The sequence below is a fragment of the Orcinus orca genome, chromosome 8, assembly GCF_937001465.1.
Source record: "Orcinus orca chromosome 8, mOrcOrc1.1, whole genome shotgun sequence".
In the NCBI taxonomy this organism is placed as follows: Eukaryota; Metazoa; Chordata; class Mammalia; order Artiodactyla; family Delphinidae; genus Orcinus; species Orcinus orca.
Window position 1 is genome coordinate 8,705,186 of NC_064566.1, and position 13,715 is coordinate 8,718,900.

Genomic DNA, 13,715 nt, shown 5'->3' on the forward strand with positions numbered 1-13,715 from the left:
AAATTTCAAGGTTAAATTCAAGGCTTGCAAAATCAAGAAAATCAAAACTGTTGACTTACTGAGCATCCAGTTATTTGTTATGATGACCACAGCAGAACAACCTGACCAGAAGCGTAGTGAGCAGTAAATGAGGAAGGTGGGAGCAAAGGCTGCACAGGTCCCAGAGACGGCGAGCTGGAGCGAACACCACCTGAGAATCAACTTTCTTCCAAACCTAAGAAACAGAGAGGCAGGTTAGATTATGGGAGCAATGATAATTTGTGGTAAAAAAAAAAATTAAGAAAACAAAGCATACATTGAAATTTAGACAATGTTTTAGCAAGTGATTCTTTGTACCTGAAACTTTGAGTAAACAAGAGCTAAATCAACAACGGAAATCGCTTCATATTAACACTCTGGTTTACAGACTAACATTACTAAAACTTCATCATCCAATCCCCAGGAGGACTCTGACAGGAAGTGATACCATACGAAAGAAACTACAATGTTGGAAATTGGAATATACCATGAGCATTCATTGTACTAACATATGTATTTACCATGGTGGAGAGTCTGTATAGTGAGCTAAAAGTGTACTTTGGTCTCTAGCACCAGACAGGTGAAGATGCAACTGATACAAATGATCAGTGAAGCAATGCATCAAAGTTGTTGAAGATTTATGTAAGAGTCACTCTTTGTTGAATCTGTATTTATAAACCTCAAGTAATGTGCTTTCCTAGAATAGAATATAGGAGCGCCATAACCCAGACAGTGACTATTGTATCAACCTCTCACAGGAAAGAATTATGTAAAATGGAGAATGAAGGGAAAAAGAATGTGAAAGACAAATAAGGAAAAGTGAATTTTGTCTTTCATTGGGCATCAAGAGAAGAGGGTCTTAGTAGAGACATCGTGGACTAAACGAGATGTGGTAATGTAAATATAAGCCCATTGTCTGAAATAAAAACAGACAGACAGTGTTTGGTATTAGGAATCCCTCTGCAATATTTTAAAATAGAATCAAATAATTTCCCCCCAAACAGAAAATGCGATACATAAGAACAAACACAACACCAAATAATCATGTTCATAATCACTATCATCATCAAGAAAATAATTTAGAAAACAAAAAATGAAATGGTAGATGGAAAGAAAATTCCAAAACAATCACATCAAACTAATTGCTAATGACCTAAACACTCCATCGAATGATAGAGATTACCAGAGTGAGTTAAAAAACAGATGTACTAGGCTTCCCTGGTGGCGCACTGGTTGAGAGTCTGCCTGCCGATGCAGGGGACACGGGTTCGTGCCCCGGTCCGGGAAGATCCCACGTCCCGCGGAATGGCTGGGCCCGTGAGCCATGGCCGCTGAGCCTGCGCGTCCGGAGGCTGTGCTCCACAATGGGAGAGACCACAACAGTGAGAGGCCCGCGTACCGCAAAAAAAAAAAAAAAAAATTTCATTCTTTTACATGTAGCTGTACAGTTTTCCCAGCACTTCTTATTGAAGATGCTGTCTTTTCTGCATTGTATATTCTTGCCTCCTTTATCAAATATAAGGTGGCCATATGTGCATGGGTTTATCTCTGGGCTTTCTATCCTATTTCATTTATCTATATTTCTGTTTTTGTGCCAGTACCATACTGTCCTGTTTAGTGTAGCTTTGTAGTATAGTTTGAAGCCAGGCAGCATGATTCCTCCAGCTCCGTTTTTCTTCTCAAGATTGCTTTGGTGATTTGGGGTCTTTTGTGTTTCCATACAAATTGTGAAATTTTTTGTTCTAGTTCAGTGAAAAATACCATTGGTAGTTTGATAGGGATTGCATTGAATCTGTAGATTGCTTTGCGTAGTATAGTCATTTTCACAATGTTGATTCTTCCAATCCAAGAAAGTGATATATCTCTCCATCTGTTTGTATCATCTTTAATTTCTTTCATCAGTGTCTTATAGTTTTCTGCATACAGGTCTATTGTCTCCGTAGGTAGGTTTATTCCTAGGTATTTTATTCTTTTTGTTGCAATGGTAAATAGTAGTTTTTCCTTAATTTCTCTTTCAGACTTTTCATCATTAGTGTATAGGAATGCAAGAGATTTCTGTGCATTAATTTTGTATCCTGCTACTTTACCAAATTCATTGATTAGCTCTGGTAGTTTTCTGGTAGCATCTTTAGGATTTTCTATGTATAGTATCAGGTCATCTGCAAACAGTGAGTTTGCTTCTTCTTTTCCGATTTGGATTCCTTTTATTTCTTTGTCGTCTCTGATTGCTGTGGCTAAAACTGCCAAAACTATGTTGAATAATAGTGGTGAGAGTGAGCATCCTTGTCTTGTTCCTGATTTTAGGGGAAATGGTTTCAGTTTTTCACCATTGAGAATGATGTTGGCTGTGGGTTTTTCATATATGACCTTTATTATGTTGAGATAAGTTCCCTCCCTGCTTACTTTCTGGAGGTTTTTTTAAATCATAAATCAGTGTTGAATTTTGTCAAAAGCTTTTTCTGCATCTATTGAGATGATCATATGGTTTTTCTCTTTCAATTTGTTAATATGGTGTATCACATTGATTGATTTGCATATATTGAAGAATCCTTACATCCTGGGGTAAACCCCACTTGATCATGGTGTATGGTCCTTTTAATGTGCTGTTGGATTCTGCTTGCTAATATTTTGTTGAGGATTTTTGCATGTTTGTTCATCAGTGATATTGGCCTGTAGTGGTCTTTCTTTGTGACATCTTTGTCTGGTTTTGGTATCAGGGTGATTGTGACCTCGTTGAATAAGTTTGGGAGTGTTCCCCTCTTTGCTATATTTTGGAAGATTTTGAGAGGGATACGTGTTAGCTCTTCTCTAAATGTTTGATAGAATTCACCTGTGAACCCATCTTGTCATGGGCTTTTATTTGTTGGAAGATTTTAAATCACAGTTTCAATTTCAGTGCTCGTCATTGGTCTGTTTATATTTTCTATTTCTTCCTGGTTCAGTCTCTGAAGGTTGTGCTTTTCTAAGAATTTTTCTATTTCTTCCAGGTTTTTCATTTTATTGGCATATGGTTTCTTGTAGTGATAAAAAAAGTGATGTACTTTTATACTGCCCACTGTAGTACTTAAAATATTGTCAGTTGAAAGATGGACCTAGAATCTGTCATACAGAGTGAAGTAAGTCAGAATGAGAAAAAAAAATACCGTACGCTAACACACTTATATGGAAACTAAAAAAACAAAAAACGGTACTGATGAACCTAGTGGCAGGGCAGGAATAAAGATGCAAACGTAGAGAAAGGACTTGAGTACACAGACGGGTGAAGGGAAAGCTGGGACGAAGCGAGAGAGTAGCATTGACATATATACACTACCAAATGTAAAATGGATGGCTAGTGGGAAGCTGCTGCATAGCACGGGGAGATCAGCTCGATGCTTTGTGAGGACCTAGAGGGGTGGGATAGGGAGGGTGGGAGGGAGGGGATATGGGGTTATATGTATACATATAGCTGATTCAACCTTTTATACAGCAGAAACTAACACAACATTGTAAAGCAATTATACTCCAATAAAGAGGTAAAAAAATGTAAATTGACAGAAAAAGATATAGAATTAAAATAGTAATAATAATGTGGGAGTCTTTATATTAATATCAAATAAAATAAATTTCAAAACAAAATACATTTCCAGAAAAGATAATGCTGGAAATGTCAAATGTACCTTAACTTAAAAAAAGTTTGAAATACATGAAACAATATTGACAGAATTAGACACATAATTCACAATGATATTTGGAGATATGTTTGAATGTTTTTAATGTCATATGATAGATACAATACTTGTCATTTTAATCTTTTTTAGATGTACAAACCTGTGATTAATTACATTCGTCATGTTGTGCTACCATCATTGTCTTTTTTCTGAGACATTTACGTCAACACAAAGAGAAATTCTATCACCATCAAGCAGTAATTTCCCATTCATTCCTGCCCTCTTATTCTTCTGATATCACTAATCTACTTTCTGTCTCCCTTAATTTGCCTATTCTAGATATATTTCATATAAGTGGATGCCTACAACATTTGTTCTTTTGTGTCGGGTTTATTTCATTTAGCATAATTTTTTCAAGGTTCATTCATGTTGTACCATGTACCAGAACTTCATTCTTTTTTGCTGTATTTGATATACAGCTGTCTAAGTCCCTGTGTTTAGAGTATACACCTAGGAGTGGAATTGCTGGTTCAGATGGCAATTACATGTTTAGATTTTTGAGGATCTGTCAAACTGCTTTCCACAGTGGTTTCACCAATTTATATTCCCACCATCAATGGACAAGAGTTTCAATTTTTCCACATGCTCACCAACACTTGAAATTTCTAATTTTTTTGAAGTACTGTTGATTTACAATATTATATTAGTTTCTGGTGTACAGCACAGTGATTCAGTATTTTTGCAGATTATATTCCATTATAAGTTATTATAAGATAATGGATATAATTCCCTGTGCTTTAAAATATATCCTTGTTGCTCTTCTGTTCTATGCACAATAGTCTTAACTATCTCTTAATACCATACCTCTAATATCTTCCTCCCCACTTTCTGTCCCCTTTTGTAACCACTAGTTTGTTTTCTGTATCTGTAAGCCTGTTTTTTTTTTTTGCATACATTCATTGGTATTATTTTTTAAGATTCCACATATAAGTGATGTTATAGAGTATTTGTCTTTCTCTCTCTGACTTATTTCACTAGCACAATATTTTCTAGGTCCATCCACATTGCTGCAAGAATTTCATTTTTATCATGGCTGAGTAATATTCCATTTTAAATATATACTACATCTTCTTTATTAGTCTGTTAATTGCTCCCATGTCTCAGCTATTATAAATAGTGCTGCTATGAATATTGGGGTGCATGTATCTTTTTGAATTAGTGTTTTCATTTTTTTCTAGATATTATCCCAGGAATGGAATTGCTGGGTCATATGGTAGCTCTATTTTTAGTTTTTTGAGAACCTTCCATACTGTCTTCCACAGGGGTTGCATCAATTTACATTCTCACCAATAGTGTACAAGAGTTCCCTTTTGTCCACATTCTCACCAATATTTGTTATTTGTATTCTTGTTGATAGCCATTTTGACAGGTATGAAGTGATATCGCATTTTCTTTTTAATTAACATTTCTCTAATGATTAAAGATGTTGAGCATCTGTTCATGTGCCTATTGATCATCTGTATGTATTCTTTGGAGAAATGTCTATTTAGATCTTCCTATTTTTTTATCTAGTTGTTTGGTTTTTTTGATGTTGGTGTGTATGAGTTATTTACATGTTTGGATATTAACCCCTTATCAGTCATATCATTTGCAAATATTTTCTCCCATTCAGCAGGTTGTCATTTCATTTTGTTGATGATTTCCTTTACTGTGTGAAAGCTGTTAAGTTTTATTTTGTCCCAAATGTTTATTTTTGGGTTTATTTCCTTTACTTTAGGAGACAGAGCCAATAAAAACATTGCTTTGATTTATGTCAGAGTGTTCCACATATATTTACTTCTAGAAGTTTTATGGTTTCTAGTCATACATTTAGGTCTTTAATCCATTTTCTTTTTTTATTTAAGTGTATATGGTTTTAGAGAATGTCCTAATTTCCTTCTTTTACATGAAGCTGTCCAGTTTTCTGAGCACCACTTATTGAAATGACTGTCTTTCCTCCATTCTATATTCTTGCTTCCTTTGTTGATCAGAAGTGTATGGGTTTATTTCTTGGCTCTCTATTCTGGTCCATTGATCTATATGTCTGTTCTTGTGCCAGTACCACATTGTTTTGATTACTGTAGTTTTGTAGTATACTCTGAAGTCAGGGATCATGATTCCTCCAGCTCCGTTCTTTCTCAAGATCATTTTCGCTATTGATGGTCTTTTCTGATTCCATTCAAAATTTAAAATTATTTGCTCTAATTCTGTGAAAAATGTTCTTGGTATTTTTATAAGGATTACTTTGAATCTGTAGATTCCCTTGTGTAGTATGGTCATTTTAACATTAATTCTTCCAGTCAATGAACACAGTATATCTTTGCATCTGTTTGTGTCCTCTTCAATTTCTTTCATCAGTGTCTTGTAGTTTTCCAAGAACAGGTCTTTCATCTCCTTAGGTAGGTTTATTCCTAGGTATTTTATTCTTTTTGCTTGATTGGAAATTGAATTTTGTGTTTGATTTCTCTTTCCGATAGTTTTTTGTTAGTGTATAGAAATGCAACAGATTTCTGTATGTTAATTTTGTATCCTGCAACATTGGTGAATTCATTGGTGAGCTCTAGTAGTTTTCTGGTGGCATCATCGGATTTTTTGAATAAATGTGGCAAGAATGAGCACCCTTTTCTTGTTCCTGAACTTATAAGAAATGCTTTCAGTTTTTCACCAGTGATTATGATGTTAGCTATGTGCTTGTCATATATGGCTATTATGATGTTGAGGTATCTTTCCTCTATGCCCACCTTCTGAAGATTTTTTACTGTAAATGAATGTTGAATTTTATCAAAATCTTTTTCTCCATCTATTTAGATGACCATATGGTTTTTCTTAATTCTTCAGTTTCTTAATGTGGTATATCACATTGATTTGTTTGCAGAAACTGAAAAATACTTGCATCCATGCAATAAAGCACACTTGATTATTGTGTATGATCCTTCTGATATATTGTTGGATTCAGTTTCCTAATAACAATATGTTATTCAGGATTTTTGCAACTATGTTCTTCAGTGATATTTGCCTCTAATTCCTTTTTTTGTGACAGCTTTGTCTGGTTTTGGTATCAGGGTGATGATGGCCTCATAGAATATGTTCAGAAGTGCTCCTTCCTCTGAAATTTTTTGGAATAGTTTGAGAAGTATAGATGTTTTTGTTTTTTATTTTATTTTATTGAGGTATAGTTGTTTTACAATGTAGTGTTAATTTCTGCTGTACAGCAAAGTGATTAGTCATATATATACATGACTATATATATGAATATATATATTCATTCTTTCTCATATTCTTGTCTTTTTTTGTTTATTACAGGACATTGAATATAGTTCCCTGTGCTATACTGTAGGAACTTGTTTGTCCATTCAGTATATAATAGTTTGGATCTGCTAATCCCAAATTCCCAATCTATCCCTCCCCCACCACTCCCCCTGCTTGGCAACCACAAGTCTGTTCTCTGTATCTATGAATCTGTTTCTGTTTTGTAGATAAGTTCTTTTGCATCTTATTCTAGATTCCATATATAAGTGATATCATATGCTGTTTGTCTTTCTCTTTCTGACTTACTACACTTAGTATGATAATCTCTAGGTCCATCCAAGTTGCTGCAAATGGCATTACTTCATTCTTTTTTGTGGCTTAGTAGTATTCCAATGTATATATGTACCACTGTATATATTTACCTTCTTTAGAGAAGGATAGATATTAACTGTTCTCTACATGTTTGGTAGAATTCCCCTTTGAAGCCATTTGACCCTGGACTTTTGTTTGCAGGAAGTTTTTAAATTAAAGATTCTATCTCACTTCTACTGATCAGTCTGTTCAAATTGTCTGTTTCTTCTTGACTCAGTATTGGCAGGCTGCATGCTTTTAGAAATTTGTTAATTTCTTCTAGGTTGTCCAATATTTAGATGTACAACTAGTCATAGTATTCTTTTATAATTTTTTTGTTTCTCTGTGGTATCAGTTGTTATTTCCCCTCTTTCATTTCTTATATTGTTTATTTGGGTCCTCTCTCTTTTCTTCTTAGTGAGCCTGGCTACAGGTTTATCAATTTTGTTTATATTTTCAAAAAACCAACTCTTGGTTCCATTGATCTTTTCTATTCTTTTAATCTATATTTATTTATTTTCTTTCTGAACTTTATTACTTCCTTCCTTCTAGTGACTTGTGTTTTGTTTGTCTTTCTTTTTCTAATTATGTTTAGGTGATTTATTTGAGAATTTTCTTGTTTTGGGGGGAAGACCTGTATTGCTATAAACTTCCCTCCTAGAACTGCTTTTGATGCATCTCACAGTTTATGGAAAGTGTGCTTCATTTTCACTTGTCTCAGGGTATATTCTGATTTCCTCTTTGATTTTGTCATTGACCCAGTGGTTTCTTAGTAGCATGTTATTTAGTCTCCACATGTTTGTTCTTTTCCCATTTTTCTTCCTGTGGTTGATTTCTGGATTCATACTGCTGTGGTAGCAAAAAATGTTTTATATTATTTCTATCTTAAATTTGTTGAGACTTGTTTTGTGGTCCAATATGTGATCTATCCTGGAGAACATTCCATGTGCACTTGAAGAGAATGTGTATTCTGATTTTGGGGGGAGGGGGATGTACTGTCCTGTAGATATCAACCAAGTCCAACTGGTCTATTGTGTCTTTAAGACCACTTTTGCCTTACTGATTTTCTGTCTGGATGATCTGTCCACTGATGTCAGTGGAATGTTAAATTTTCCTACTATTATTGTATTATTGTCAATTTCTCCCTTTATGTTTGCTAGTGTTTGCTTTATATATTTAGGTGTTCCTCTATTGAGTGCATATATGTTAGCTAGTGTAATATCCTGTTCTTGTATTTATCCCTGTATTATTATGTAAAGCCTTCTTTGTCTTTTTCTATAGGCTTTGTTATAAAATCTATTATGTTTTATATGAGTACTGCTACTTCTGATTTCTTGTCGTTTCCCTTTGAAATATCTTTTTCTATCCCTTCACTTTCAGACTCACTCTCAAGTTGTCTCATGTGGGCAGCATACTGAATGTCTTGGTTTCTTTTCCCAATTAGCTACTCTATATCTTTTGATTGGAGCAGTTAGTTAATTGATATTTAAAGTAATTATTGATAGTGGTGTACTTTTGCAATTTTATTACATATTTTCTGGTTGTTTTTATAGATCTGCTTTCTTCATTTTATCTTCTTTTAGTTCCTACTATTGTGATTTGATAATTTTCTTTTTTAAATATTTTTCTTAATTTTTATTGGAGTATAGTTGATGTACAATGTTGTGTTGGTTTCAGGTGTACACACTACTATATATAAAATGATGATTTTCTTTAGTAGTGTGCTTGGCTTTCTCTCTTTTTGATTTTTTTATATTCTTTTTATAAATTTATTTATTATTTATTTTTGGCTGCGTTGGGTATTCCTTGTTGCACGCAGGCTTTCTCTAGTTGCAGCGAGCAGGGGCTGCTCTTCCTTGCACTGCACGGGTTTCTCATCGCGGTGGCTTCTCTTGTTGCGGAGCATGGGCTCCAGTCATGTGGGCTTCAGTAGTTGTGGTGCATGGGCTTAGTTGGTCCGTGGCATGTGGGATCTTCCCCGACCAGGGCTCGAACCTGTGTCCCCTGCCTTGGCAGACGGATTCTTAACCACTGTGCCACCAGGGAAGCCCTAAAAATATTTATTTATTTATTTATTTATTTGGTTGCACCCTGTCAGTTGCAGCAGACGGGTTCCTTAGTTGTGGCATGCATGTGGGATCTAGCTCCCTGACCAGGGATTGAACCCAGGCCCCCTGCACTGGGAGCATGGAATCTTAACCACTGCACCATCAGGGAAGTCCTGATTTTTGTGTATTTACTATAGGCTTCTGATTTATTTTTACCATGGGGTTCATGTATGTTGACTCATAATTATACCCACTTGTTTTAAACTGGCTGTTAATTTAAGTTCAAACACATTCTAAGACATACACATTTTTATTCCCCTCCCCCACATTCCCCTCCCCCACATTTGTGGTTTTGATGTCATATTTTACATATTCATGTTTATCTCTTAACTGTTTATCTCATAGTAGTTATGGTTGTTTTTACAATTTTTTGACTTTTAATGTACAACTGGCACACTTAGTGATCTTAAATTCTTTCTATATATTTGTGTTTCCTAATGGGATTTTCCCTTTCTTATAGATCCTTACTTCTTTTCTATTTGGAGAAGAATATTCAACATTTCTTTTACGATATGTTTATTATTGATTAATTCTTTCAGTTTTGCTTTTCTAAGAAGTTCTTTATTTCTCTTTCTATCCTAAATGGTACTCTTGCTTGGTAGGGTATCCTGGGTTGCTGTTTTTTTCCTTTCAGCACTTTGAATATGTCATGGCACTCCGTTCTGGCTTGCAAATTTTCTGCAGAAAAATCAGTTGATAGCCTTATGGGAATTCTCTTGTATATAACTCATTATTTTTCTCTTGCTGCCTTTAGAATCCTTTCTTTATCTTTCACTTTTATCATTTTAATTACGATATATCTTGTTGTGGGTCTGTTTGGTTTAATCTTTTCTAGGACCCTCTGTGCTTCCTGTGCCTGGATATCTGTTTCTTTCTCCAGGTTTGGGAAATTTTCAGACATAATTTCCTTATATCCATTTTCAATCTACTTATCTTTCTCTTCTCCCTCTGGAACCCCAATAATGCAAATGTTGTCATGCTTCATGTTATCTCAGAGATCTTGTAGATTGTGATCATTTTTTTTATGTCCGGAGCCTGTGCTCCGCAACGGGAGAGGCCACAACAGTGAGAGGCCCGCGTACCGCAAAAAAAAAAAAAAAAAAAAAAAAAAAGACAGTTGGCTATAAATGTATGGGTTTATTTCTGAACTCTCAGTTCTATTACATTTGACTGTATGTCAATCCTTATACCAGTACCATAACATTTGGTAACTGTAGCTTCATTGTAGTTCTGAAACCGAGATGCATGAGTCCCCTGAATTCACTCTTCTTTTTCAAAATTGTTTGGCTATTTGGAGCCCTGATTTCATATGAATATAAGTTTCAGCTTTTCTGTTTCTAGAAAAACATTACATTGGAGTTTTGATTGTGATTTCATTGAAACTGTAGCTGCATTAAATATGATTGACTTCATTGATAATATTAGGTCTTCCTACCTCATTAACATGGGATACTTTCCATTTATTTAGGTCTTCTCTAATTTCTTTCAACAATGCTGTATAGTTTTCAATGTGCAAGTCTTTCACATCCTAGGTTAAATTTATTTCTAAGTATTTTATTCCTTTAGAAGATGATGTATGGGTAATAAATTTCCTAATTTCTTTTCAAATTGTTCACTTCAAATATATAGAAAAACAACTGATTTTTGTGTGTTCATTTTGTACTCTGCAACTTTCTTAAATTCGTTTATTAGTTCTAATGAATTTCTTGGGCATTCTTTGGAATTTTCTATATCTATATGATCATGTCATCTATATATATATATAATTATATTATTCTTCTTCCTTTTTACTTTGGGTAAATTTTATTTCTCTTTCTCTCTAATTGCTCTACATAGGTTTACAGTATGATGTCAAATAGCAGCAGTGAAAGCAGACATCTTTATCTTTCTCCTTACCTTAGTGTGAAAGTTAATATTCTCTCACCATTGACTGTAGTGATAGTTGTAGCTTTATTCCTAAACACCCTTTAAAATATTGAGGAAGTTACATTTAATTCCTATATTATTTTCACCAAGAAAATTGTTTGATTTTGTAAAATGTCTCCTAAGCATCAGTTGACATTATATAGGTTTTTTTCCTCCATTGTATTGATGTGGTATATTATATTGGATGATTATCTTATGATGAACCACTTTGCATTTCTGTGATAAATCCTATTTTTTTACAGTATATAAACATTTTAATATGCAGTTGGATTCAGTTTGCTTGCATTTTGTTGAATATTTTTAGGTCTATATTCAGAGGGGATATGGCTCTGTAATTTTCGTTTTTCTGAAGTCATTAGCTTTGATATCATAAGAACACTGGTCTTATAGTATGAGTTAGGAAGTTTTCCTACTCTTCTGCTTTATGGAAGAGTTCAAGAAGTATTGGCTTTGGATTTGAGACAGTGGAGTAAAAGGACGTGCACTCACTCCCTCTTGCAAGAGCACTGGAATCACAACTAACTGCTGAACAATCATCAACAGGGATACACTGAAACTCATCAAAAAATATACCTCACATCCAAAGACAAAGGAGAAGCTGCAATGAGATGGTAGGAGGGTCACAATCACAATAAAATCAAATCCCATATCCACAGGGTGCATGACTCGCAAACTGGAGAACAATTATACCACAGAAGTCCGTGCACTGGAGTGAAGGTTCTGAGCCCCATGTCAGGCTTCCCAACCTGGGGGTCTGGCAATGGGAGAGGAATGCTCAGAGAATCAAACTTTGAAGGCTAGCAGGATTTGATTGCAGGACTTTGACAGGACTTGGGGAAACAGAGACTCCACTCTTGGAGGGCACACACAAAGTAGTGTGCACATCAGGAACCAGGGGGAAGGAACTGTGACCCCATAGGAAATTGAACCAGACATACCTGCTAGTGTTGGAGGGTCTCCTGCAGAGGACAGGGCTGTGGCTTACAGCGGGGACAAGGACACTGGCAGCAGAAATTCTGGGAAGTACTCCTTGGCATGAGCCCTCCCAGTGTCTGCCATTAGCCCCACCAAAGAGCCTGTAGCCTCCAATGCTATGTCATCACAGGCCAAACAACCAACAGGGAGGGGACTCAGCCCCACTGATCAGCAGACAAGAAGATTAAAGTTTTACTGAGCTCTGCCCAAAAGAGCAACATCCAGCTCTACCCACATTAGCCCCTACCATCGGGAAGCTTCCACAAGCCTTTTAGATAGCCTCATCCACCAGAGGGCAGACAGCAGAAGCAAGAAGAACTAAAATCCTGCATCACGCAGAAGGAAAACCACATTCACAGAAGAACAGGCAAAATGAAAATGCAGAGGGCTACGTACCGGATGAAGGAACAAGGTAAAACCCCTGAAAAACAATTAAATGTAGTGGAGATAGGCAACCTTCCAGAAAAAGAATTCAAAATAACGATAGCGAAGATGATCCAGGACCTCAGAAAAAGAATGGAGGCAAAGATCGAGAAAATGTAAGAAATATTTAACAAAGACCTAGAAGAATTAAAGGACAAACACCTAGAAGAATTAAAGAACAAACAAACAGAGATGAACAATACAATAACTGAAATGAAAAAAATACACTAGAAGGAATCAATAGCAGAATAACTGAGGCAGAAGGACGGACAAGTGATCTGGAAGACAGAATGGTGGAAATCACTGCCATGGAAAGAATAAAGAAAAAAGAATGAAAAGAAATGAAGAGAGCCTAAGAGACGTCTGGGACAACATTAATAAACCAGCATTCACATTATAGGGGTCCCCAAAGGAGAAGAGAAAGAGAAAGGACGCAAGAAAATATTTGAAGAGATTATAGTTGAAAACTTCCCTAACATGGGAAAGGAAATAGCCATCCAAGTCCAGGAAGCACTTGGATGATTGTTCATCCAAGCCAGAGACTCCCAGGCAGAATAAACCCAAGGAGAAACATGCCAAGACACACAGTAATCAAATCGAAAAAATTAAAGACAAAGAAAAATTATTGAAAGCAACAAGGGAAAAATGACAAATAACATACAAGGGAACTCCTATAAGGTAGTGGCTGATTTCTCAGCAGAAAATCTACAAGGTAGAAGGGAGTGGCATGATATATTTAAAGTGATGAAAGGGAAGAACCTACAACTAAGATTACTCTAGCCAGCAAGGATCTCATTCAGATTCAACAGAGTAATCGAAAGGTTTACAGACAAACAAAAACTAAAAGAACTCAGCACAGCCAAACCAGCTCTACAACAAATGTTAAAGGAACTTCTTTAAGTGGGAAACACAAGAGAAGAAACGGACCTACAAAAACAAAACCAAAATAATTTTTAACATGGTAATAGGAACATAC

The 13,715-nt window shown here is 35.5% G+C and overlaps 1 protein-coding gene across 1 annotated transcript in view; it reads right to left on the reverse strand.

The window, feature by feature from the left end:
- Positions 1-13,715, reverse strand: part of LOC101287442 (solute carrier family 22 member 10) — a 38,442-nt gene that overhangs the window by 10,635 nt on the left and 14,092 nt on the right. Inside the window, exon 3 of the mRNA XM_004264248.1 lies at positions 60-214. Within this exon, the coding sequence (XP_004264296.1) occupies positions 60-214 (155 nt within the window). The remainder of the gene's footprint in view (positions 1-59; positions 215-13,715) is intronic.